Source organism: Bos indicus x Bos taurus, chromosome 11 (genome assembly GCF_003369695.1).
Source record: "Bos indicus x Bos taurus breed Angus x Brahman F1 hybrid chromosome 11, Bos_hybrid_MaternalHap_v2.0, whole genome shotgun sequence".
NCBI classification, from domain to species: domain Eukaryota; kingdom Metazoa; phylum Chordata; class Mammalia; order Artiodactyla; family Bovidae; genus Bos; species Bos indicus x Bos taurus.
Genome location: NC_040086.1, coordinates 6,568,126 through 6,593,843, shown reverse-complemented (window position 1 = coordinate 6,593,843; position 25,718 = coordinate 6,568,126). Strand labels below are relative to the sequence as shown.

The window sequence follows — 25,718 nt, the reverse complement described above, 5'->3', positions numbered from 1 at the left end:
TCCCTTACCCTACTGCTCTCCACCCAGGTGCCCTTTCCCAATAAAATCTCTTGCTTTGTCAGCCCATGTGTCTCCTCGGACAATTCATTTCCAAGTGTTAGCCAAAAGCCCAGTTTGGGGCTCTGGAAAGGGTCCCCCTTCCTGCAACACCACGGCTGCAGGGTGGCCAGCACCTCTTTCCAATTCTTTATAATAAACTTCCTTTTGGAGTCTGAGCCACAACTGGATCCTCTCCCTTCATGTTATACAGTAAGCTCAGCAGCAACACAGTGAGTGGCTCAAAGTATGGTGCTTCAGAAGCACTGACTGAAAGGATCAACTGTTTTGTGTGTAAAGCGAGTTATTCTGATGCAGATACTTGGAGGTTACAAATATGCTCTCAGTCGAACTTGATGAACTGATCTTGGGGAACTATCTTCTAAGACAAGAGTTTGGTCCTCCACAAGAAGCCCTTACTTCCGGCAGATTCCAGAAGCACTCACTTAGGCTACACCCGGTTCACAACCACAATGGCTTCAACATAAATGTTGTGCTGGAACGACTGCATCTGACCTTCCAGAATGGTATCAAAGCATTTGTTGTCGTGTCCGACTCTTGGCGACCCCATGGACTCCTCTGTCCATAGGATTTCCCAGGCAAGGATACTGGAGCAGGTTGCCAATTCCTCCTCCTGGGGATCTTCCCAACCCAGGAATTGAACACACACAGGGATCTCCTGTGTCTCCTGTATTGGCAGGTGAATTGTTTACCACTGAGCCAGCTGGGAAGCCCATCAAAGCATCAGGAGTTTAACAAGACGGTTGTACTTCAACAAAAGGGAGATTACAACCTGAACTCTTAGCGACAGTTACCTGCCCCACCCTGCATTCCAGCCACAGGACAGGGGTAGTCAAGAGGAATGGAACTGTTTGCTCTTGTTAGTCACCGGGCCATACACGAACGTGCCGTGATGCACAATGTTGTAGTTACTACCGGTTTCTCAACTTCTGCACGGGATGCGTGCTTGTGTGAATCGCACAGTGGCCGGAATCAGAGTCTGGACACAAAGGTGGAATGGAGAACTTAGGAAGTGACTCGGAACTGAGGTGTGCTGGGTGAAATCCACAATTTCAGTCTTGGTGTGAAAAAAAAAAAAAAAAGTAAATGAATTTCTCTGCTCTCAGTGCGGTGGTCCCTCAATCCCAAGGCTGAAAGAAAGCAGCAATAGCAACTATGATGAACCGAGGATGTCAAAACAAAGGCAGACAGACACAGAGAAAGAAACGGGGTTGCAGCTCCAGACGTCCTAAGCTGAAGGAGCCAGTGACAAACGAGTGACGTGGAACGTCCAAGAGACGCGCCCACATCACGAGAGGGTGGAGGACAGACTGCATGGCGTTCAGGGGCATGGGAGCGGGGCAGACCAAGGGATGGCGGCAGAGGGGTACAGGCTGCCTTCTTGGGGTGATAACCACGTATAAAGACAGGATTTGTGGGGATGTATATGCAACTCTGAAGGACTAAAGGCCACTGAGTTACATGCATTTTTTTAATGGTGAATTGTGTGGTATGGATCACCTCAATAAAATTGTCAATAAAGTAATCAAAGGCAGTCTTTAATATAGTTTATTGTAGAAAAGCTGTTTAATACTGGTTTCCACGTAAGGAACTAGCAGCGCTGCTTGGCTGATGCTCCATCCACGTCATCTCTCTGCAGCAGGAGTTCTGAGGGGAGAAGCTGCCAGAACTGTATAATTCAGACCGTAAGAAAAACAATAATCTTGTGTTGGACCATCGAATTCAAATTTCCTGTAACCAAGGAAACGAGGAGATAAGACCTAGGCATCGAGGTCCCAGTGTCTTCACAAGAAGCCAAGATGCAGCCGATAGGGCTGGAGGTCTGCTCCAGGACTGGGTGGTCCGTGGCTGGAGGAGGCGGGGCTCGCAGCCCCCCCGGAGGTCTAGCTGCCCCAGGGCGCTTCCTTACAAGCCCCATGCTGCACAGGGGCCTGGCCTCCTCTTCAGATGATCAGAGGTTTCATTTCAAGCTACTAAAGCGAACAGGAAGGAAATTAGAGGAGCAAACCAGTGAGAACCAATCGCAGCTCAAATGCATGCTGGTGACTCAGTCACGTCCGACTCTTGCGACCCCATGGACTGCAGCCCCACCCCCGGCTCCTCTGTCCATGGGATTTGCCAGAATACTGTCATATGCTGGGTCTGTATACAGATACAAACAGAACGAACAAATTAACGTCGGGCCATCATCAGGGAATCAGAGAGAAGTGAGGTGAACTATGAGCACAAGGAAGTGAGGTCAGACAGAGGCAGAGGTGGAGGAGTGCCAGGCAGATTCTGAAACGCACATCCCACATGATACGAGCATCTCACAGCGAAGGGCAGGGTGGACCAGACCAGAGGTGAGCATCTCCGACCTGAACACCTGTTACTTCCCTCCTGAGAAAACGGCTTAAATCCTTAGCGATTTTACTTTGCAAAACGCAGCACCTACTTCTGATAAAGCGAAGCATGGGCACTGTCTGAGTCTAGATGGCAGACAGCAGCAGCGACACCAAGTCATCCTTAGAGGGGATGGCCTGACCCACTGGACCTCCTGTGAACCCCCACCAACGGAGGGAAGCCGGAACAACAGACCACCGGGGGTTTATTCCCCGTCACCCACACCAGCTGCAACAGATGAGGAAGGTAACTCGTTCATCTGGTGGCCTAGGTATTTCCAAGTTTATTTTCACCTTAGAGCAGGAACGTGTTTCTAGCATGAAGCAGAGAGGAGCTAGCTGACCAACGTGTAATTGATGATGAAGTTGCATGGCTATTCCTCCCCATCTCGGGGGCTCTGGCAAAGTGCTGACACCCACGGCTGACCTGGGATGTACCCAGTGTGGAGCGTTCCTGCCAAGCCATGGGCTGGGGGTGTATGGGTGTTGACGGAGGACATCCACGGCAGGGCCATGATGACTTAGCACTGGAGGAGCTCCAATGATCAGGCTTAGGTTCTTGTTTACGAACCAATTTGAGAAAGGGTTCCCTTCAACGTCCAATTAGCTACAGAACAGACAGCACGTACTTTACTTCTTGATTCAATTCAGGCTTGGAAAAACAAGCCGGCTTCTTCCTAAGAAGAAAAGTAAAGAAGCTTTACTTTTGCTTTTGGTTTCAGAAGCATGGCCATCAAGAGCTCACTATCAACTTCATTGTAAGATTTTAAATAAAGTATCTATTTATTTAGCTGTGTCGGTTCACGGCTGCCCTTGTGGCACAAGCGCTTCCTTCGAGTGGGTTGCTCCAGCTCTGCAGTTGAGGCACAGGGGCTTAGTCACCTCGAAGCAAGTGGAATCTTCCTGGACCAGGAATCGAACCCATGTCCCCTTCAAGGGAGGTGGATTCTTAACTACTGGACCCCTAGAGAAGTCCCTCATTGTAAGATCTCTGAACAAATGTTTGCCGCTTTTGTAACTTGTGCCTGGGAATCCCCTGGGCCACCCCTTTCAGGGAGGTGGCAAAATCTGGGAGCTGCTCACTCGGGCCTTGGGGTGGCACCGGGGAAGGAGGATCCTTATAGAAAGTAAACATTCTGCAGGAACTGAATATATTGGAAACTCATGCCACATGAAACAGGTGTCACTTTTACTTTATTTAAGGACCAAAAAAAGGGGAGAAGAGGGACAACAGTCATTTTCATAATACACAGAAGACAAGTTAGCACTGAAAAAAGAAGGCTGTGTACTTGCCACCAGTCTGCTTCGCAGTTCTGATTAGTAAACTTAATGCAGCTTGTCATTTGCATTACTGTTTAGCAAATTTATGATTGGCAAAATTAGGGATTATGAACCATCATTTAAGTGGACTACAACTAAAACAAAAGCCTAAATAACCCATAGAAAATCACTTAAAAATAGACCATAAATATGTGATGCCCATTAGTGTAACAAAACTATTTTTTGTAAACATTTTCTTCAACACAACATGTGCATGAGAAAAAGTAAAAAAAAAAAAAAAAAAAAAACCCCAAAAAACTGCACTCAATATAAAGACTCCGTTTTAAATACAGAAAAGTATCACTTATTAAAGCTTCAACTAAACCTAGAGCCATACTGGTATTTTGTTTGGAAGAACTGTCATGGTTTTCTAGGTTCCATATTTAGTGGTATCGGCACAATACTAAATTCTCCTGCTAATTTTGCCATCTTGGCACTTGAGTGAAGTCACTACCCTGTTAGCAATGAAATGGAGAGAGCCTGCCATCTTCCATGGAGAAAGCTAACCTGGCGTCTGCTTGAAGCTGTAGCAACCTAAGCTGGTCTGCACGGCGGGAAGGCCAAGGAGGAAGGGACACCCCAGGCAAGGAAGGAGACCACAGGCACCCGACCAGGGGACCAGTGGCTGGTTGACCTCGGTCAGCCAAGCCCAGTGACAGATTCAATCACGTTCAACTCCCACACCAACAGTTGCTGCCCAGGTAGGACAGGCCCACGCTGACCTGAGCTCAGAGCCCATCATCCTCAACCTTTTTATATCTTTCATGTTGGCATCAGAAGTTTAGTATTTTTTTGAAAGACACCTGCCCAACTTGGCCTTTTGCTGAAGTCATGGGAGGGGCTACAACTGACCCCACTATGCCGTCCGTTCTCCTCCTGGTGCATGTGTTTGCTGGGGCACATTTTGTCTCCCGTCAAAAGCCAACCCGAGAAGGGAATCACCAGCAGTGATGTGGCAAGGACTGCAGCCCCACAGTGATTGGTCTGGCCAGTCTCAGAACTCCTGCCAAGGGCAGGATTAGTGCCCAGATCTTCTCTCCTTTAAGTACAAATGACCAGAACAGAACTGGTTCTTTCTGCCTTAGACGCCAGCACTACGCTGAAGTCAACACGCATGGAAAGCCTGTTTCCCCAGCCTGAATCCTTCCAACATGGAGACAGGTTTTCTCAGCGGCTGCTGCTGTGGTGGGTGTACGTGACCAGCTGTTGTTTCTGCATTTGTGAGCCTGTGTACTCTTCACTACATTTTTGAAATTCAAAGGGGGAGCCTCTGGCAAAAATGCTGACCCAGGAGGAAGAGAACAACAGGTCAAGGCATATGCCCAATGGGATGCGGCTTTGGGGGTGGGGGGTGGGGGCAGACTCAGCAAACAGGTGCAAGTGATTGTTAATTTCTCAAGGTGGAAAACCTCCGCTTTGATGTCATAAAAGCAAATTCACCACGGAGGAGGAATAAGCCTAGGCCACACCGAGCTTTTGTTTGGTGAATGAGATTCCCATCAGAACTCTGCCAGAGGACAGGCCGACAGCTGAGCCACCCTTTAACAAATAATCAATATAACCAACATGCTCAGAGGAAGCCAGTGACCAGAAGCCATGAAACCAATTATTACCCAAGACATTTATTACAAATGTCATGAACATATTCATAAAGTAAAACTGGTTTAAAAAACAGAGAGAGCGCGCAGAGAGTGAGCAAGGGAGAGCACTCGAGAAGCCAGGGCTCTGATATCACACCCGAAACGCAGGAAGATGCTATCTTATGAATGAGCAGTATTAACTACATTCTTAAAATAGTTTTAGTGCATTGCATTTTTAGAAAAAGGGAAACACCCCCGGCCCCAAGGAAAGGTTCCGGCAACACTGTCGACAGTTCGTGGGGTTGTCCCCCATATGACCACCTGTCTGCAAACTCCGAGCTGAGAACAGCGAGGCCTCGTGTGCTGTGGGCAATGGCCGCCTGTCCATCCACCACCACCCCTGATGAATCTGGTGGAAAACGACGTGATCTGCTTTCTCAGCTCAGAAAGCAGACGTGCCCATCAGCGGACAAGCCTCGTGGCTGTTTCCCACCTTCGGGGACAATTTCTCTTGTGCCTACTGAGACGTGACAAAATAACAGTCAAACTTCAATTGGATCGTTTTGGTATTAAGGTTAAACATTAATGTTTTCCTCCAAAGACATAGAAACTAAACCACCTCTTAATGCATTAAAAACAATGAGGTAGGCGAAAAAATAAACACGTGGTTGAAAAAGATTTTTTTTCCCCTCTGCAAGTGCCGATCGTGGTGAAACTGCTGTTGCACTTCCAGGTTTAAACAAAAATTAAACCTTTGACCGAGGCAGCGCTAATACTGTCACACAACAAGGTTCTGGGCAGGATACAAATGCACACCCTTTCTTTTTCCTTTTTTTTAAAAGAATCATCTGCACGTGATTTTAGGCAAAACTTGGTACACAGAAAAACGACTGAGTTCTTGGCCAAAAAAAAAAAATATTCCCAAGAAACCAAATGGGTCCCTAAACCCACCCGCCCGCCTCCCAAGCCCCACCCACAAAAAAGTTATCCTAGTAACTGTGTCTTTCACATTTTATAAATATTAACTTCTTAAACCTGCACCTTCTTCTTTGTCCACATATGGTCACATTACAAAAAAAAAAAAGAAATGTCAATTAAATACGTTGTTAATGTTACTATATTAAATCTGCTCTTGGCTTCAGCGACCTGTTCCTCCGAGCGCACGTTTACACCTGCCAACCCCCACCCCGCCGGCGTCTGGTCTCCACCTGCAGACGCCCCAGCATGGAGCCGCAGACAAGGAACACTGGAGCTGGAGGGGATGCGCATGCGTTCTGCCCGCCGCTCCATCCCAGGCTCCATCCCAGCTCGGATAGCACCTGATGGCAGTCTCAACAGCACCAGCTGCGATGCAGCCTCGATTTATTTCGAACAGGACAAGAAGAGAATGGGGATGAACTGGTAAGAGCGGGTGGGGGCAGGGAGGAGACCCCTGCCCACGCGGCCCGGGCAGGTCCGCGCTCCAGTTGCCAGGATCTCCGGGTTCTCATGGTCGACACCTCCAGGGCCGCAGCCTAGCCCGCCACTCCTACCAGCTCAGAAGAGAGGTCCTGCCGAGAGTCATGAAGTAAACCTGGCTGCTGCCCCCAGACCGGACCGAGGCAAAGAACACCTGCAGGGGGAGAGCGGGGAGAGGAGTGAGGGGGACCCCGAAATCCTGGAGGCCCCCTCCCAAAGGAAATCTGGGGTGATGTCCATTCATCAGCAAGGAGCCAGTTTTCATTTCCACTAGAAGGGCTTCTCTGATGGCTCAGACAGTAAAGCCATCTGCCAGCAGTGCAGGGAGACCGGGGTCAGGAAGATTCCCTGGAGTAGGAATGGCAACCCACTCCAGTATTCTTGCCTGGAGAATTTCATGGACACAGGAGCCTGGTGGGCCTACAGCCCAGGGAGGGAGTCACAAAGAGCTGGAGGAGGCTGAACGACTAACATTTTCTTAACTTAGGAAGACTCCTTAGCCAAGGGGTGACTCTGTGCACCCCATGCCCTATTGTGAGAACACAGAGGAAACAAGGGGATGTTCCCCAAACTGGACCATCTGTGCTCACCTCCACCCTTAACACTTTCCGAAAGATCAACGTGTTTGGCAAACTCAGTGATCAGTGGGGAGGCGGCTCAGTGCCTTGTTTTTCTCTTTTAAAAAATGAAACTGAATGTTTTGGTTATTTCATAGGACTCTACTGTCCAAAAAATAATTTAGTTTTGCGCCTTTTATTAATAAACCCTGATGGGTGTGACATCATGAATGATTAAAAAAAAAATTTAAATGCCTGAAGTTCAAAGAATACCGTGGTTATGGTTCCACTGAACATACTTAGGAAAATGTAAACCCCAAAGCTGGTAAAATCCTCGGTTAGCTCTGAGGCTGCGTGGATTTCCAAGATAAAAGATTTCGGAGATATTATGTAGGTCAAGTGCACCGGTGAATGAGCCAGAGGACTGGACTGTGGAGGAAGTGGTCCGGGGGGATGTGGATGGAGTGGAGCACCTCGTTGGGCGGGAGGCCCACCTGCCAAAGGGAGATGACAGCTCCTCTTCATCTGAGAAGTCAACCTGAGGTCTGGTGACTGGAAGGCTTAATGTATTTCAGTGTGAAGCAAGAGGTGGGAATGTTTCTAAGGCTGTAGTGGGCTGCCTCAGGTAGTCATATTTTCATCCAAGTGACAGAAAAGAGAGAAATCTAAGCTTAGAAAAGGCCAGAGGGGTCAACACCCTTGGCCAGCTGTCTGCTCCACTCCAAGGCTGGTTTGGGGAGGAAGGGAGTCCTAAAGAAGAAAACGATGTGGCCAGTTTGGAAAAGCAAAAGTTTTAACTTGGGCTTTGATGCTCTGGGGTCTCACAGGTCTCACCTGTAGGCAGCACTCCAGCTTTTGCATAAAATAATTTCTCCTCTTAGGCACTTACGCCAGGAAAACAATGCAGTTACGTCAATACTCGAAAGATAGACTAACAAGTGGTGTATTTCAAACATATATCAGGGGAAGGAAAATTTCCCCTCTTACTTAAAAGTGCATGAGGGTTCTTTCTAATCATGAAAGAGTTCCATCCATCTAAACTGGGAGCTTCAACCTTTTCTATCCCTAAACTAAACACAGCCCGGACAGGCCACCTAATGGGGAAAAAAAAAACAAAAACCCTCAAAAGACAACAAAAACCCAACACAGAATGATTTCTGCAGAGATAAACATGTCCACCCCCTCAACAAAAACAAAATAAAATATATCCTGACCTCCATTAATGGATCTAAAAAGTCACTACTGAAAAGTTCCTTGATAAAGTTATTTCAGAAATCTATCACCATGCCAAGGAAAGGCTTCACAGAACTCCATGGAAAATAAACCACTGCTGAAAAATAACATCTAAAAAGAATCCCTAAGGAGACTGTTACCTTGTCATTACGTTCACACAAGAACTTCAGCCTTTGAGCCCTTTTATGCATAAACACGCCATCCAAGTGGCCAGTTTCCACAGATCGGATCTCTATGGCCTTTTCTCCCCAGCCCATCGTCTGATTGGATCGAATATATGCTTTTTGAGAGAGGAAAACACATATTGTTAAAGATGAGGAAACAGCCATGGAAAGAAGCTGCTCAGGTTTCACATACACACACACACACACCACCCCACTAAACAGCTGGCATTTGGAGGTTTTTGTAAGACAGGGGTCCCCAGCCTCCGGAATCTAATGGCTGATGATCTGAGGTGGAGCTGAAATAAAGTACACAATAAACATAATGGGCTTGACTCATCCCCAAACCCTCCCTCCTCTCCTATGGCTTCCACAAAACTGCTCCCTGGAGCCAAGAAGGATGGGGACCACTGATGTAAGGGACTCTACACGTGCAACCTTGTGGGTCATCCTGGAAGGTGATGTTTTAAATTATCAGCTGAGTCTGTTGATGCCTCCAAGGAGGACATGCTGGAGCATTACCCCCAGTCCCTGTCCATAGTTTGGCTTCTATTTTCCTCACACCAATTACCAGGGAGAAGAAAAGGCAAGTGGACAGAGCCAGAGACTTGGCTGCTATAAAACCAAAGTAGTTTGGGGAAATAAACTTGGAGCCAACAGGGTTCCAGACGTCAGTCTTCAGGACATGTGCAGAGAAGGTCAGAGGCTGTGTGTGGACTGCGGTGGGCCATGAGACCGCCACAGCATCACTCACCTTCCTGTTCCCCTCGCCTTCCACCCATTAGTCACAACTACATCTGTCTTACTGTCCCTGGCTGCCTTGGATTAAATGGAGAACTGTGGAGACAGAGCTTTAAGAAATGATTACTTGGGGCTTCTCTGGTGGCTCAGTGGTAAAACATCTGCCTGCCAATGCAGGAGACATGGGTTCGATCCCTGATCTGGGAAGATCCCACATGCTGTGGAGCAGCTAAGCCTGTGAGCCACAACTAGAGAAGCCTGCACACCACAAGTACAGAGTAGCTCCTACTTGCCACAACTAGAGAAAAACGCCTGCAGCAACAAAGACCCAGCACAGCCAGAAAGAAAATAAATAATTAAAAAAAAACATGGGAAGAGCCAACTCATTAGAAAAGACCCTGATGCTGGGAAAGACTGAGTGCTGGAGGAGAAGGGGGGCAACAGAGGATGAGGTGGTTGGATGGCATCACTGACTCAATGGACATGAATCTGAGCAAGCTCCAGGAGATCGTAAAGGACAGGGAAGCCTGGCGTGCTGCAGTCCATGTGGCCACCAACAGCTGGACATAACTTAGCGACTAAATAACAAAATAAATGAATTGATTAAAAAAAAAAAAACTATTAAGAGTTTGTCCTAACATAAGACTATGACACATCACAGTGTACAATCCACCTTTCCCAACACCTACTGCCAACCACTCTGTTAAATGGTCAAACGGTCTGAACACCATGTAACACCAGTATCTGAAACACACATATCCTCAAGAAAGGCCCTACTTTAACAAACACGACTGCTTCCGCTCAGGGATACGTACCTACAGACGTTGGCATCTCTCCCCACTGCAGAACCACGTCCTTGGTGATCCTCCCGTACGTGTTCACGTAAACCCCTTCATCTTCATAGCACACCAGGAGCTCCATGCCATCTGTGTTGGGGAGGATGATGATTGCGTGGGGTTTGATGCTACATTGGATCTGGAGAAGGGGAAAAAGCACAAGGAAGCACGTTGGTGGCCACCTCTGTTCCTGCACGTGGGCTTAATAAGAGTGTCTTGTGCAAAGGCACTGGCTCAGCTTCCTGGTGATAAATACAGCAACTGGACAACATTGTGGAGAACCCACGTGGTGTCAGATATATCTGAAAGTCTACCTCTGATACGCCCTATATGCTACTCATTCACATCTCCTGACGCCCCTGGAATATATTTGGACTGTGGGCTCCATTCAATACATTACATTCCTCTAACCAGCCCCACCCCGTGGCTGTCCTGACCTGCCAGCAGCTGCCCCCTCCCATCCCGGGTTAGTGAAAGCAGGGCTAGGCGGGTCTCGGGAGGGCTTCAGAGACAGGAGCAGAGAGCTACTGAAGAGGGCACGTCACTGAAATACTCACCCCCACTGCAAAGGGGAAGCGAGGAGCCCCTGCCCGTGTTAGTGCACTGAGCAGAGCAGAGAGAAAAGTCAAAACAAAATGAAGCCAGTCAACCAACCATAGAGTGTGGGTTCTTTCTTACGTGTGTTGGTAGGTAAATGTCATAGACCGATCCTGAGTCCACATCAACAGCATGGAATCCAGCACAGGATCCATAGATCACTTTCAGCCTCTGGCCTTCCTCAACAGTGAGATCCACCAGCAACGGCTTGTGCACCAGCTCACCAAATGACTGCAAAGGAGCAGGCGAGAAGCAGCAGTGAGATGAGCAAAACTTAGGCCTGACGGTTCCCACTGGAGAAGCCAGAGCCAGGCACTCAGTACTCAGTGACTGAACCACCCTGGCAAAACCATAAGCAAAAATACAGTGAGTCTTTATTTTGCTTTTATCAGTTAGCAGCAACTACTCTAATGCAGACGATGGAGAGAGGGAGGGGCGGTGCAAGAAACACATATGGAGACTTTTATCAGTGTGGTCATCACAGTCTCTACAGAGCTACTCACATTTCCACTTTAACTCTCCAACTCGTTTAATAGTGGTAATGAGAGGCTACCATGTACTGTAACAGCCTGGGTGGCCTGTAACGTCAATACCTATAGCTCATGAGACAGATCCAAATAAGCTATTTATGTATAAAATAATGAGTACAGTACTTGGTCCATGAAGGTGATTAAGATCAGATCTCAAAAAATAATTTTAACTTTACAATCAATTGCTTTTAGTCAATAATATGTGGCTTTATTTTAAAGCAAATATGATAATCCCACTTATCTTGCTGTACTGGAGAATCAAATAAGCTATCTAAATATGTCAATTTTCCAGATAATGGAGGCCTACCCTTAATATGTCAAAACTATTTTAAAAAATAAGTAAATAATCATTAAAAAAAAAAAAAACTCTTATTAATTTCTCACCTTGCACTAAAACAGGCCCAGGGGTGATGCTTAAAGTTTTGTGTCTAATATCAGAAATATTTATTAAGTGATTTATAATATCTTGTGTCATAGTAATATCATTTTTAACTAAAAAGTTTATAAAATTTGTATTTAGTGCAGTCTAGAATTACAAAAACATATTAAAAACACCCACAAAATAACTGCCAGTATTTTTCTACAGTATTTTTCTTGAAACAAAAAATAGTATACATATTTTTAGTACTTATTCTATTTAATGTATAATATATATCACTAAGTCATTAAAAATTTCTGTAACTTCGCTCTTAATTAGTCCTCTGTTGAACAGATGTACCTGGAAGCTGCCTACTGCTGATAAAAAATTGAAAATGAAAGTCACTCAGTCGTGTCCAACTCTTTGTGACCCCATGGACTGTATATATAGTCCATGGAATGCTTCAGGCCAGACTGCTGGAGTGGGTGGCAGTTCCCTTCTCCAGGGGATCTTCCCAACCCAGGGCTCCTGCCTTGCAGGCAGATTCTCTATACCATCTGAGCCATCACGGAAGCCCATGAATACTGAAGTGGGGAGCCTATCCCTTCTCCAGGGGATCTTCCCAACCCAGGAATTGAATCGGGGTCTCCTGCACTGTAGGAGGATTCTTTCCCAGCTGAGCTACCAGGGAAGCCCACAGTATCACAGACATACACATATATTTCAATTTTGATTCCTTGGCTTGTTGTCCCCCTTCTAACAGCGCAGTTTTAAATAAATGATCAGCTGACTTATTCCCTGGCTCTTGGTCACAGTGTGCATGGCTGATACTATTTTTAAGCGCACTCGTCGTTATTACCTTAAAGGCCATGAATTTGTGATATGGCTTGGGTGCCCATGCGTAGACTTCCACAGAGTTCTTCAAAGCAATGACCAGAAATTTGATCCTTTCATATTTTACTGAAACAGTAAGAAGAGCACAGGTCAGTATCATGGTGGACCTCTCAGTCCCTTCTGCGGCCTTCTGAAAACTCTGCAAACATGCCCTTCCCTGTTGATCCATCCAAACCAGTAAGAGAACAATGCTGGCAGGCCAGGCACTGGTTCACTTTCCAGATTCCTGAATATACATTCAGGCTGTCCCCATCTTCCTCAATGTTGTGCTGGACTCCACTCCATACCCTGGTTACTATCAATAAGCAATTTCAATGCTGCTACTACCGTTCTTAGTATTTAATAATCAAGGACAGCGTCGACCTTTCCACCCTGTTGTCCGGAGGACTCAGCATTAATTCCAAAGGATAATGATGTGATTTACCAGCCAAGAGGTTCCTGAATATCAGCAAGAGGTCAAATCTTCCACGTGGGCTTTCCCGAGTCCCACGTGGAGCTTACAGATGGAAAAAACTATGACAAAATACTCATCAACTGAATTTGAATTCTATCTGTTTCTGTGTGTAAGACCAAGTATCACTTTACAGCACTTCCAGCTATAGAGATAGTAGTAATTGGTAGGATTCTACATAGGATTCTACATCCTGTACCAAAAGTAAAGAAAATCTCGCTGTAAATTTATACTTACATATGAAGGCCTTCTTTACACAGCTGTCTCAGTTCTCTAACAGCCAGCATGTCTGCTAAAAGCAGACACCCAGATGGCCCTGGCCGCATCTGACTTATTGGCTGGTGTAGACCCCAGTGTCTGCACAGCCACTCTAAACCACAGCGCTACTTGATCCTGACTTTGACCGTGAGACTCAGCTTGTTGACTTGATAACTCTCCTTGTTAAATTCCATGTGTTGTCACTATTCAAATGAATCACAGGACTGTGATGATACAAACGATTCTAAGAGGCCATCCAGTGCTGACAGGATAGAGTTTTCCGTGACGGTGGAAAGGTTTTATGTTACATGGGGCTATGGGACACTTGGAATGTACTAGTGTCACTGAGGATCGAAACTTTAAAGTTTAATTCACGTTAATTAATTTACAAATAAATTTAAATACCCACTCCCACCTTCCCTGTTCTTGATGGCAACCATACTACACAGCACACGTCTGGGTCAACTGAATACTACTTTGACCACCTGGTGTGAAGAGCCGACTCATTGGAAAAGACACTGATGCTGGGAAAGATGGAAGGCAGGAGAAGGCGCAGCAGAGGTTGGATGGCATCACCAACACAATGGACATGAGTCTGAGCAAATTCCGGGAGCTGATGAAGGACAGGGAAGCCTGGCATGCTGCAGTCCGTGGTGCTGCAAATGCTGGACACGACTGAGCGACTGAACAACAGAAGTCTAAACGTAACAAATGGATGCTTGTGATTCATCCTATATGAACGACGGGCCCGAGTGAGGGTGGACATTCCGTCCTGGGGAAAAGTCCAACTCAGTCTAACGCATCTGCCCTCGCTCCCCTGTGGATCATCTGTTCAGGGACATTTCAGTTGTTATAAGCCAGTTCATTACATTCAGCCTTAGATGATTCCAGCTACCACTCTCAACAAGGAAAAATGTTACAGAAGACCACAACACAGAAAATCCTAAGCCCCAAGCCTACACCAAGGGGCTAGAGCCCTAAAGGATCACTCAGAATCACTCTAATATCGGGGTGGCATTCACACTCATTAGCAACCAGTGAGCTGAGGGCTGCGAACAGATTACACCAACAAGATGACACCACCAAGGACTGGAATATCCCCGAGAGAAGAAGCGCTGACCACCGCATGTCGTATCATAAACCCAGAAGAACAGAAAACACACAAGCAGAAATCAACTTCCAATAGGCCCCTCACATCCTCAGTCTTAAATATATAGAGACACCAGTTGCTCATCTTCTCAACTTTCCATTTCAAATGCAATTAGAACACACCATCTCATCTATAAAACTGTAACTGGGCTAAATGCCATCGTTCCTCCTTAATTTCCAATGTTAGAGCCAGTATTTTGATTTTTTTTTTTTTCCCAACACACACAAAAAATGTATTTTGGTTTTGTTCTTGTGAAATCTTATGAGAAGCAGGGCATGAATGTTGCAGAGAAAAGAACAAAAATGTTGCCACAAAATGCTGCCCGGCTAGCAAGATTCCTTCCTCAGTGATGAGCACGGTAGCTGTGCACAGCGCATTTCATTCAAACCGAAAGGCCAAAACTCTTTAGGCAAACTCTCAAACATTCCATCAGTGACTGCCAAGGACCCACAGTGCTTCGAGTGAGAACCAGCTTGCAGGGCCAAGGAAGAACCCAAGGGGCCTGGCATTCTTCAGGCAATGCTTCCTTAACGGGGCTCCTCTGAACCCCATCTTACAGAGAAGAATGTGGACTGTCCAAGGTCAGGGTGATGGAGGTCGGGGACGGCTGAAGTGAACCTGATTATGATCCAGACTGAGCCCTGTGGACCTCATGATTAGAAGGTGCTTCAAATGAGCTGGGAATATCAGAGACAGGTTTCTCACTAAAAGCTTCAAAAACACATAAATTTTAAACAAAAGATAAACTGAACCTCTGAAAAGCAGAGCCCTTGCGGCCGTGGCGGACTTACCAACTTTATAATGCACACAGCCTTCCAGGTCCCCCACTGTCGTCCAGCCCTGCTTCTTCTCAACCTCCGGGTCGTTGTGAAGTATTTTATTTCTTAACCAGGACAAATAGTAGACACGTAACTTATCCTTTTTGCCTAGCAAAACAAATAAATCAGTAATTTACACGCATATTCAAAATTAGGTATCTTTGTTAACAACAGTAATCAAAATAAACTGCAATAAACAATAAATACCACCCCCTCCCCCCACTGCAAGGGAATTGTTTTGTATCAGTTTCACTAGACACTCAATTCAAGCTATTAGGTCATCTGATTCTTAAAACCTTCTGGAGTGACTATGGTTTCCCATTTAAGAGCACAGAAGGGTTTCACAGATCACCCAACTTGGGGACTTCAGTCCAGCAAAAGGCAAGCCATAAACTAATGGACACAACACAGAGCTAACAGAAGACTCCTACCCAGAACATGTGAAGCACTCCTATATGTCAGTTAGAAGAGAGAGAACCTAGCAAGCAAGAAGATCAAACCAGTCAACCCTAAAGGAAATCAACCCTGAATATTCACTGGAAGGACTGATGCTGAAGCTCCAATACTTTGGCCACCTGATGCAAAGAGTTCACTCACTAGAAAAGACCTGATGCTGGGAAAGACTGAAGGCAAAAGAAGGGGGCAGCAGAGGATGAGATGGTTAGATATCATCACCAACTCAATGGACATGTGTGCACACAATGCTAAATAATTTCATTTTGAGCAAACTCCAGGAGATAGTGAAGGACAGGGAAGCCCGGCACGCTGCAGTCCATAGGGTCGCAGGGAGTCAGACATGACTTAGCGACTGAACCACAACAACAAACCTAGCAGAAGTATTGAGCAAGCACCCAGAACAGACAAAAGAAGTCATCACATTGATTCATAAAGAGGTACTTGCTCTCAGTTGTCTGAAAAGGCTGCACACTGCATGAGCCCACCCAGGACGTTCTGGAAAAGGCAACAGAGAGCAAAAAAAGGCCAGGTGTCGCCATGGGCTTCGAGGAAGGGATGGAGCACAGAGGAATTTTAGGGTGATGCAACTCATCTGTATGACACCGTAAAGGTAGATAAAATTATGCATGTGTTCAACCCAGAGGACACACTCAGAGAGAACCTAAACTGTGGATTTCAGCTAACAATAATGCATTAATACTGGTCCATCCACTGTAACAAGTGTCAGAGGAGAGGGGAAACTGGAGGGGGCCAATATAAGACTGTCTATACTTTCTGCTCACTTTCTCCGTAAACATAAAACTGCTCTAGAAAAAAAAGTGAGACACAAAAGAAGTATTTTTGCCATTTATTTGAGTTTAGTTCAATGAAGGCAAAAAAACAGACATCAAATCATACCTAGTATATACTAAGGTGTTCAAAGTCAGGACAGCGTTTCCTCGGGGGGCGGTGTGTGTGTGTGTGGTGGGGGTGGGGGGGTGGCCGACGATGGAGGCAATGCAGGAGCGCCGTGGGCGGGTGGAGGAGCTGGGGCTACACCATGGCTAACTGTGACTCTTCGTGGACCTGTAATTCTTTATAATCTGTGCACTTTCTGTATTATGTCTTATTCTTCAACACAATCTTAAGTTTTGAAGAATTTCTGAATGTGGGAAGATACTCAATACATTAAGTGAAACAAAGACAACATTGTTTTATGTACAGTGTTTTATTCCCATTATGTGAGATACATTTATAGAAATGAGGAGGAAATGTATTAGAAAGTTAACAACAACTATCTCTCTCAGATAGGGGTTACATTTTATTTTCTTTTTCCTAAGCTTCCTTTTTTCTGAAGTTCCCTACAATTGTCGTGTTATTGCTTTTATGATTTTGAAAACCAATGAAAGCTATAAAAAGAATACCAAAAAAGTGGTCCCAAAAAACGGTATCAGTTGATTACTGATCCACACAAATCACCTTGCTCGCTGGATCACAAAGTAAAGCTTCAACCATTTTCAGCTGTAGATTTATTTTTCCTCCAATTCAAAAACCTATTTTCCATCAGCACTCAAGTCTTAAATGGTTGGTTCCTCATTTAAGTAGAAGATGGATGGTGAAATTTTTGCATTTCAACAGACATCTTACTTAAAACCAAAAACCTATTTGAAAACTAAAACTTATTGCAAGAAATTTGTTACATATAAATAAATACAGCAAGTTTGAGTTAGCCGACGATTAAATCAAAATCCCTGTGGGTAATGAGGAGACAGGTCTTAACACTTCTGCATACACTTTAACCCCAGCAAAAATGCAGATTAGGACGTTATGATCCAGGCAACATGGATTCACATGCTGAATGGTTAAGTGAGTTACAAAGATACTTATGCAAATGTTTACAGGAGGGGGGAAAAAAGGAATAAATGGAAGTTACAACAGAAGTAAATAAACTTTAGTGCCATCCATGCAGAGAAACATTCTGTAGCCGCACAGAATGGCTATCATGAAGGAATACAGAAAACAGCCTACAGGTTTGGACAAATAAGAATGGCAGGGATATACCTCAACTTCAGGACAGAGGTTACCAAGCGTGAGTAGACGCCAACTGTATGGACAGCAGTGTATTCACACATGTGGTGAAACCACCTCGTCAGTATACAGGTATCACAGTACTCCCTCAATATGTAGCATAACTATTTTTATAGAGACCTTCTCTCCCCTGAGTATGTATTTTGAGTGTGTATATGCTTACAAGACTGGAAGTCAAAGTGAAGTTTACAGTTTCTTTGGATGAACTGATTTTACGATCTATTCCTCCTGTTTGCTCTTCTGCATTATTTCTTACTTTCTACAATCAACATATATAATTTATACCAAGAAAAATGCTCCTCCTAAAAAGAAACTTAGAGCAAGTGCTGACAGACATGGAAAAAACAAAAACACACCATGGTTTTACTGGCAATGGCAAAGAACAGTTCTTTTTGCATCAAAGAGTCCTGTAGAAAGAAGTGGACACAAACCTACACCCTAACCAGGACAGGCTGCGCGGGTGGCGGTCAGATGGGGATGGAGGGGGCGGGTGGGCGTGCAGGGTGTGGGGAGGGATGGAGACGTCGAGCAGGAAGCGCAGGAGCGGGCTCCAGGACAGCTCAGAGGAGCCCCACCCCATCATAAGTGCACAAAGTGGGTCCCGTGTGAATACGCTTTCCTATCACATTATTGTAAAATCCCGCTACGGTTCTGTTTTTGAGCTATCACTTCGGAAAACGAGCTCACTCAAGTTCCATGTGGGGAAGCACCGCACTTTTAAACAGTGCTGGTGGCCTGCTTTCCCAAACCCACACTTACCAGATATCGTCACTAAGACATTCAAGCCTTCCAGGACGTCCATCTGCTGAAATCGCCTTCTGTTGATCAGAGGATACACCTTCCCTTGGCCACTTCTGTCCAGCAGCATCAGGCCACTCTCGGTACCCACCAACAAGTTCACTCCTATGTCAAGGCCACAGAAAGACCACAATTTTACACTGTGCGTGGCAGATGGCCTTGTATGGAGCAAACAGCGCCACCTCTCAGGATGAGAGTGGTTTCCTCAAGTCACCCACAAACAGAGATGCTTAGGATATGTGCGCTCAGTCACTCAGTCATGTCTGACTCTTTGGGACCCCATGGACTAATAGTCCGCCAGGCTCCTCTGTCCATGAAATTCTCTAGGCAGTAATACTGGAGTGGGTTGCCATTTTTTTCTCCAAAGCTAAGGATGGTCAGAGCTTAAAGTACCCAAACTGCAACAAATCACCATGGAGGGGAGAGGATGGAATATTCATCTACTCATTAATGTAAAAAGGATCTAAGGGGGCAATAAGCTCGCTTCATTCCTGATCCTCCAGCTTCTGGGTTTTCCTCAGTGGCCCCAGAACATCCGAGCCCACCATCTCCTGGGTACCACAGACTCTCCATCTTACCTATCCTATCAAACAACCAGACAGACAAACCTTTGTCCAGTGTCATGATCCCCACCTGCTTCCTTCAACATCTGTCTTTGCTCGGGAAATCTTCTAGAACGAGCCATACACAGCCCCCTTCGTCCCTAACAGTTTGTGATCAACCCAGCATCTATCACTCAGTTTCAGGTTTTCTTAAAGACCATCCTCCAACAGCTGCATTTGGTCCTCGGTCCCTCTTTTCTTAGGAGCAGTATGTATCAGGCACACCCCAGCCCCTTCTCTCCAGCCGTGTCCCATCTCCCTCCCCATTTCCCCACACCTGCTCTGGCTTCCCCTGGTGGCTCGGGGGTAAATGTCTACAACACGGGAGCCACAGGAGACCTGGGTTCGATCCCTGGGTTCGGAAGATCCCCTGGAGAAGGAAATGGCAACTCACTCCAGTATTCTTGCCTGGGAAATCCCATGGACAAAGGGGCCTGGGGGGCTACAGTCCATGGAGTCACAAACAGTTGGACACGACTGAGCGACTAACACTTTCACCAGGTACGTGTAAAATAGATGGCTAGTGAGAAGCTGCTGTCTAGCACAGGGAGCTCAAACCTGGTGCTCTGTGATGACCTAGAGAGGTGGGACTGGGTGGGAGTAGTGGGTGTTGGGGAGGGAGGTTCAAGAGAGAGGGAACATATGTATAATTATGACTGATTCTCACTGTTGTATGGCAGAAAGCAACACAATATTATAAAGCAATTTTCCTCCAATTAAAGAATAAATTAAAAAAAAAAGTCCACATCAAAAACAACAACAAAAACACAACAAAAACAAAACCCCCCAAAGTTTCACTTAGATGTCTTCTTAAGTCACAAAGAGTCAGGAAAGACTGTTAAACTGAAACATTTAAAGAAAAGCAATTTGACAGATTTCTTCATTCTCCCTATAAATATGGGCCAAATCAAATGCCTTTCTCATCTTTTTCCTTCTTTTTTATACGAAGTGATGGAGATGAGTCACTCTGTCCAGTACATGATGGCTGAAACAAGGGCAGGTCTGGATGCCTGCAGGATTCCATGGGACAGCGTGCGCAAGGGATGTCAAGAGTCTTCCACCTCACCCACAAACAATGCTCCCCAAGCCCCCGAGACATCCCAAGCTGTACTTCTCCAAATGATCGGTCCACCCTTGAGAATAAAAGCAGAAGGGCTGGAGTGGCCCCGAGACACCTACCCCACAAGGCTGCGCACAGGATCTCGGAGTTAAACCTCTTCTTGTATTTACGAATCTCTGGGGTGTCGCTCTGGGGCCGAGTATTGGTGGGATTGACATTGACCACTGAGCCCTTCCGCGTAGGATCTTGCCTCATGGCCTCAGGTCTCATTCCATCACAGGAAAACCCCACTGAAACACATGACACTGGAATTACTTCTGTCTCCGTGAGGGCTGGGCCTGCTCCCTTCCCCAATAAGCGTCCATGAAAGATTCATGTTGAGACCCACTCTTTGCCGAGGAAGAGAGACTCGTAAGAAACGGATGTGAAAAACGAAGACTATGGCGCTCATTGCAAAAGACAGTGCCAGTGGGGTGTGCACCTGGTCTGCGGTCTGAGCCTGCCGACCACCACTATGCGTGCTCACCACACCAGAGTGAGAAGCACCCTGCCGGTGGCTGCTTGCTTGCTGCTGTATTACTTACCCACAGAAGTCACTGTTGTCCCGCTAGATGGAGAAATCTGTAGTAATCTGGGGTCTATAAAAGGTGTAAAGGAGGAGGAAGATTTGTGTTTCTGGAGTGTGTTACTAGCGGACTGAGTCTGCAATGTAAATTTCAGTCGTATTAATACAATGACAGTAAAAGAACAAACACAAAATACTTCAACCCACGGCTGCACTGCTCTGCTTCCCAGTACAGAAGACTGGTCCCCTTGCTTCTTCCCCCGCCAAATGCTCTGCAGGCACCTCTGTGTGTGCACCCCACAACCCCCAAAACAGGCTATTTAACCAGGAGCCAAAGAGAGCAACCCCTCTTTCCAGAAACATCGTTCCAGTAAGACAGAACGCGCAAGCTACCAGCAACATCTATACTTCATGAGCTCCTCGGGTTTTTAATAAATAATCATAATGAAAACTCCTAAAGAAAGTTTGAAATGTCTTGATCTCAATTCATCCGTTTTCGAGTTTGTTCTCCTGCCCCCCAAAAGTCCAATGACTGTATGTTGGAATACAGGCAAATCTTAAGTCTTATATCGCTTGTTTTAAAGTGAGCCTCTTGCCAGAAACTACAGAAGCTTCGGCCACCATTGTTTGAGGTGTATCATCAACTCCGTATCAAACAGCGGGGCTCATTAGTGAAAGGTGCAAAGGCATATTTTTTGCTCTTTCAGGAAGAGGAGTGTTTTGGTTAATAATGTAGCTTAAGACAAAAAAAAAAAGAAAACACAAAGAGAGTGAAACAAATTGTTAAGTGGAAATGTAATGACAATTAAAAACAAACAGAAATATAAACTTGCCAGTTTAGTGAGTTAAGGGTTATTGTACATACTGTACATTAGAGCAAAATGGAGCCGAGTTTAAACGTAAGAAGGAATGTAATTGTAGGTGGGGTATATAAGTGGAGGGAAAGACACGTCTGACCGCTGTGTTTGTCCTGTAACCGTTTCACTCCCCGGGGCAGCTGAAATCACAAGTCTTGCAACCAATCCCCTCAACCCCCTCCTGAGCTCCCCGCTTCCCACCTGGCACAGCTGTCTCCTGGCAGGCTTTGCCCCTGAGCACTACCCCCGATCCCCAGGTCTACAGCTGGGGCCCATCCACACAGTGGCAATCAGTCTGATGCTGAGCCTGCCTTGGAAGCCGCTGATTTCCCCTGGCTCCTCAAGGGGAGAGGATTATTCTAATAAGAGAATGAAAACAGGAGCAGGTGGGCAGGCTGGCAGCTCAATGCTTACACTGACAAGGTCGGCTGAAGCCACATGCTACTGCAACCTTCAACAAAGGCATTTAAGCCACACACCCCCCCATGAAGCCGGTCACTTGTGTGACCAGGGATGGGGCCCGTGGTGAACTGTCACTACACTCGGGGCCGTGACTGTCTCCCCAGGAGACAGAATCACCCACCAGCACCCAGACTGAAACCACAGCCATGTCTTCCAATAAGCACACAGGATTTCCCATTCAAAAGCTGAAATTAAAAGCACGCTCAGTTCTCTGCCCTTCTTGTTTAACATCTTAATTTTCTAGGTTCCCCCCTCCAAGTATCTGGCCTCTTAAACTATGAGTGATTGTAAATTTCAAGGAGAGAAACTCTTTCAACAAGGTTGGCAAAAATAAATAAGAGTAACCAACCAATAATACCTCTCCAAAAAAAAAAAAATCCAGCCCTTTTTGAGGGAATTTCCTGTACAGAGCGACACATTTGTCCTGATAAGGCCAAATCTGCTCAACCAAATGTTTCTGTGTTTTATTTACTGGATAAAAAGAATGAAAAGGGCAGATTCCACAAAAGACTACCAGAATTTCATGCCAAATACATAAAGGATCTGAGAACACAACAATCGTTTTATTTAGACTTTTTTGAAAAACGAACTGGATCAGAAAAGCCATGCAACTACTTATCTAGGGAAAAGCAAACAGTGAACTGGCAAGTCTGGAGGGCAATCGCTCTAGGGTTAAGGGGTCTGTATACAGACCTGAATATGTTACTGGGGGTGGGGGTGGGGGGCGGGAGAGAAGGGGAGGTGACAGAAGGCGGGCGGGGAGGGGAGGTGAGGGCAGGGCGTGGGAAGGTCTCTGCAAACTAGCTCCTAAGCGGTGCTGGTCTAACCCTGGGAGAGCAGCCAGCTGTGGTGCGAGACATACCTCATTAGTAGTGAGCTTGTCCTGGGGTGTCTGTGGGGACATGGTGGGTGTCGGCTGGCTGGAGGATGGGGAAGAGGAGGTGGAGGAAGTGGAGGAGGAATGGCTTTGCTGTAAGAGATCTGGCAAGAGGTGAATGCGACCCGCAAAGCCATTGCTCTCATGATGGCTGGCGCGCTTTTGGTCAACTGCACTCTGCAGAGAAAAAGGCACACTGGTCTCGCTCAGCACCGCTGACAATGCCGAAGACCCTACTGACCCTGCCTGCTGCGGTGCTGGGTGGCTCCGCAAGCTCTGCCAAGCCATCAAGGCAAGACTGGAAGGCATCAGCTGGGTCTGCTCCCGCCTCCTCGCCAAGTGCCTCAGCTGAGCCAGCGGAAGCCACGGCAGAACCCACGCCATGCTAGTTTATCTGCCACGGGAGCTGCTTTACCAAAACTACTGGCTCTGTCTCCTTTCTTTCTCTCTAAAGCCTTAGAAAGCGCACTATCACTTCTCTAAACCCTCATCTTTCCTGGGCCACGTCCCGCCTTCCATCCTAATGTGGTGCCAGAGCATGAAACACACTCAGGAAGAGGCCTGCAGTTCTAGACAGGAACCCTGCTCTGCTTAAACGAGAAGAGCATCACTTTCCTTCCCTCTAAGCTACGAAGTGAATAGGCAGTTGTAAAACTTGGCAGAAGGAGCACATCTCAGGGGGCACACGTTAAATATTCCATTTAGGAGGAGACTAACACCCGAGCACAGAGCAGAGACCGCCCCCCTATCCCCTTTGGCTCCAGGAGGCTCTTGGCTCCCGGGTGGCTCCTGCCTGCCCCGGCCGCTCCCGCCTCAGCCCACGGCCTCTTGGAGCCGAGAGCTCTGTGCATACCTCCCGGCTGCCCTGCTTCAGACACAGACTGTGGGGCTCGCATGGGGCTGGGAGGGGGGCTGCCATACAACATGCAAAGAGGGCAGGACTGGGGGACGCTGCCGGCCGCCCCGGGGGTGTGGGGCACACGCCTGCCTCCCACACCCCGGCCCCGCTGCCCTCTGGGCCTGGTTAATGTGAGAACAGATGACGATGCAGAAACAGCATGAGTGAGTGGATGAGCAAGTGGGTTAATGACCACAGGAGCAGCTTGGCCTCTAACCGCGCGGAGCACATGGGTACCTGGCGGACGATCAGCGTGCCCTCTTTGGACGGGGTCAGGGCTGGTTCACTCTCCACGTCGTCATGGACAACCATGGTTTTCACGGACTCTGTTTCACCATTGCTCAAGTTCAGAGATGATCTGTTGAGACACAATCCAGATGTGAGGAGCCGTGACCCACAAGCCAAAGATACAGTGGTTACGTTTTTCACCTTCTCAGGGACCTAAGGCTACAGGTATAAAGTTTCCCCAAGGAAAATGAACTGAAATTTCCCTTTTGTCACAGCCTCAAATTAAACAGAGAAAATGAGACACCAGGAGCCCTGGAGAGAGGCACTGACATGCACACACACAGCAACCAAAAGGAGGGGAGACAGACAGGCTCGCTCCATCACAGTGACACATTCAATTTCACAGGATCAGAGGCCAGGGTTAGAAACCTTGTCCCAACCGGAAAGAAGGCCCAGGGGGGGACACTCGGGAGTGCATGCTCAGCTGTGTCTGACTCTGTGCAACCCCATGCACTCTAGCCCACCAGGCTCCTCTGTCCATGGGACTCTCCAAGCAAAAATACTGGAGTGGATTGCCATTTCCTTCTCCGAGGATCTTTCCGACCCAGGGATCTCCTGCACTGGCAGGCGGGTTCTTTACCACCGAGCCCCCTGGGAAGCCCACGGGGACACTCATCCTCCCTAACGCTCAGTGGGACTGACGCAGCTCTGGTGTCCTCCGGGCCAGACGTGGGCTCCTCGGCCCCCTCCTGCTCCGCGTCGTCGTCCTCCTCGTCCGTTGTCCCCGACTCCTCGCTGGAGGAGGAGTAGTCCGTCACCTTGTGCGGCGGCCGCACATCCTCCACGGCCCGCAGCTCTTTGGCCAGCGCTGTCAGGTCCTAGCGCAGGGTACAGAGGAGGGTCAGGGAGGCGGGAGGGGCAGAGCACAGCGGCCAGCGCCTCGTCCCAACCATCCATCAAACAGCCATTCGCTTTTGCAAAACTGTCTTGTAGGGAGTCTACTGGTATTGTGAAGTGGAGCCCTTAATGCTTTTGATAGGAAAGACCAAGAAAAGTCAAAAAGCTGGAAGAAACAGAAGATTTTTTTAGACGTTCAAAATGCTGTACTCAGTTTAAACCTGATGGCCATAAAAAACAATCATCTGTTTATGATGAGCTGAGAATATTTTTCTAACTATCAAATTCTATTTTTTGTTTCAAATTCTACATTATATATATATATCTTACCAAAATAAAAACATTCAAAAAAAAAATGTATGCTGCATTCTGGCATAACTACAGCAATTGCTTCTTCCTCTCTGCTAGACAGAAAATTCTAAATCAACAAACGTCTGCAAGATAGATCTTGGTAGTTTGTTATCAAGATATTTGGCCCTGTGGCAAAGTCTTCTTTTAAGGAGATGTTCCAAAAAGCAGGAAGATTCTAGTTAAAGAGGGGTGATTTAAACTATTTATTTTTGGAGGTTTT

General features: G+C 46.8%; 1 protein-coding gene across 28 annotated transcripts in view; it reads right to left on the bottom strand.

Moving 5' to 3' along the window:
• Positions 1 to 3,613: 3,613 nt before the first annotated feature.
• MAP4K4 (mitogen-activated protein kinase kinase kinase kinase 4) overlaps positions 3,614 to 25,718 on the bottom strand; it is a 149,461-nt gene continuing 127,356 nt past the window's right edge. For 16 of the 28 annotated variants that reach the window (XM_027554721.1, XM_027554720.1, XM_027554724.1 and 13 more), the window contains 12 exons: positions 24,953 to 25,128; positions 24,260 to 24,380; positions 23,110 to 23,301; positions 20,948 to 21,065; positions 20,483 to 20,653; positions 18,663 to 18,806; positions 15,354 to 15,488; positions 12,669 to 12,769; positions 10,979 to 11,152; positions 10,304 to 10,463; positions 8,727 to 8,866; positions 3,614 to 6,950 (listed from right to left, as the gene is read on the bottom strand). In XM_027554721.1, coding sequence (XP_027410522.1) covers positions 6,867 to 6,950; positions 8,727 to 8,866; positions 10,304 to 10,463; positions 10,979 to 11,152; positions 12,669 to 12,769; positions 15,354 to 15,488; positions 18,663 to 18,806; positions 20,483 to 20,653; positions 20,948 to 21,065; positions 23,110 to 23,301; positions 24,260 to 24,380; positions 24,953 to 25,128 — 1,716 coding nt within the window. In that variant the 3' untranslated portion in view covers positions 3,614 to 6,866. The remainder of the gene's footprint in view (positions 6,951 to 8,726; positions 8,867 to 10,303; positions 10,464 to 10,978; positions 11,153 to 12,668; positions 12,770 to 15,353; positions 15,489 to 18,662; positions 18,807 to 20,482; positions 20,654 to 20,947; positions 21,066 to 23,109; positions 23,302 to 24,259; positions 24,381 to 24,952; positions 25,129 to 25,718) is intronic. The other 12 variants (XM_027554732.1, XM_027554743.1, XM_027554737.1 and 9 more) reach the window with 3 other exon arrangements.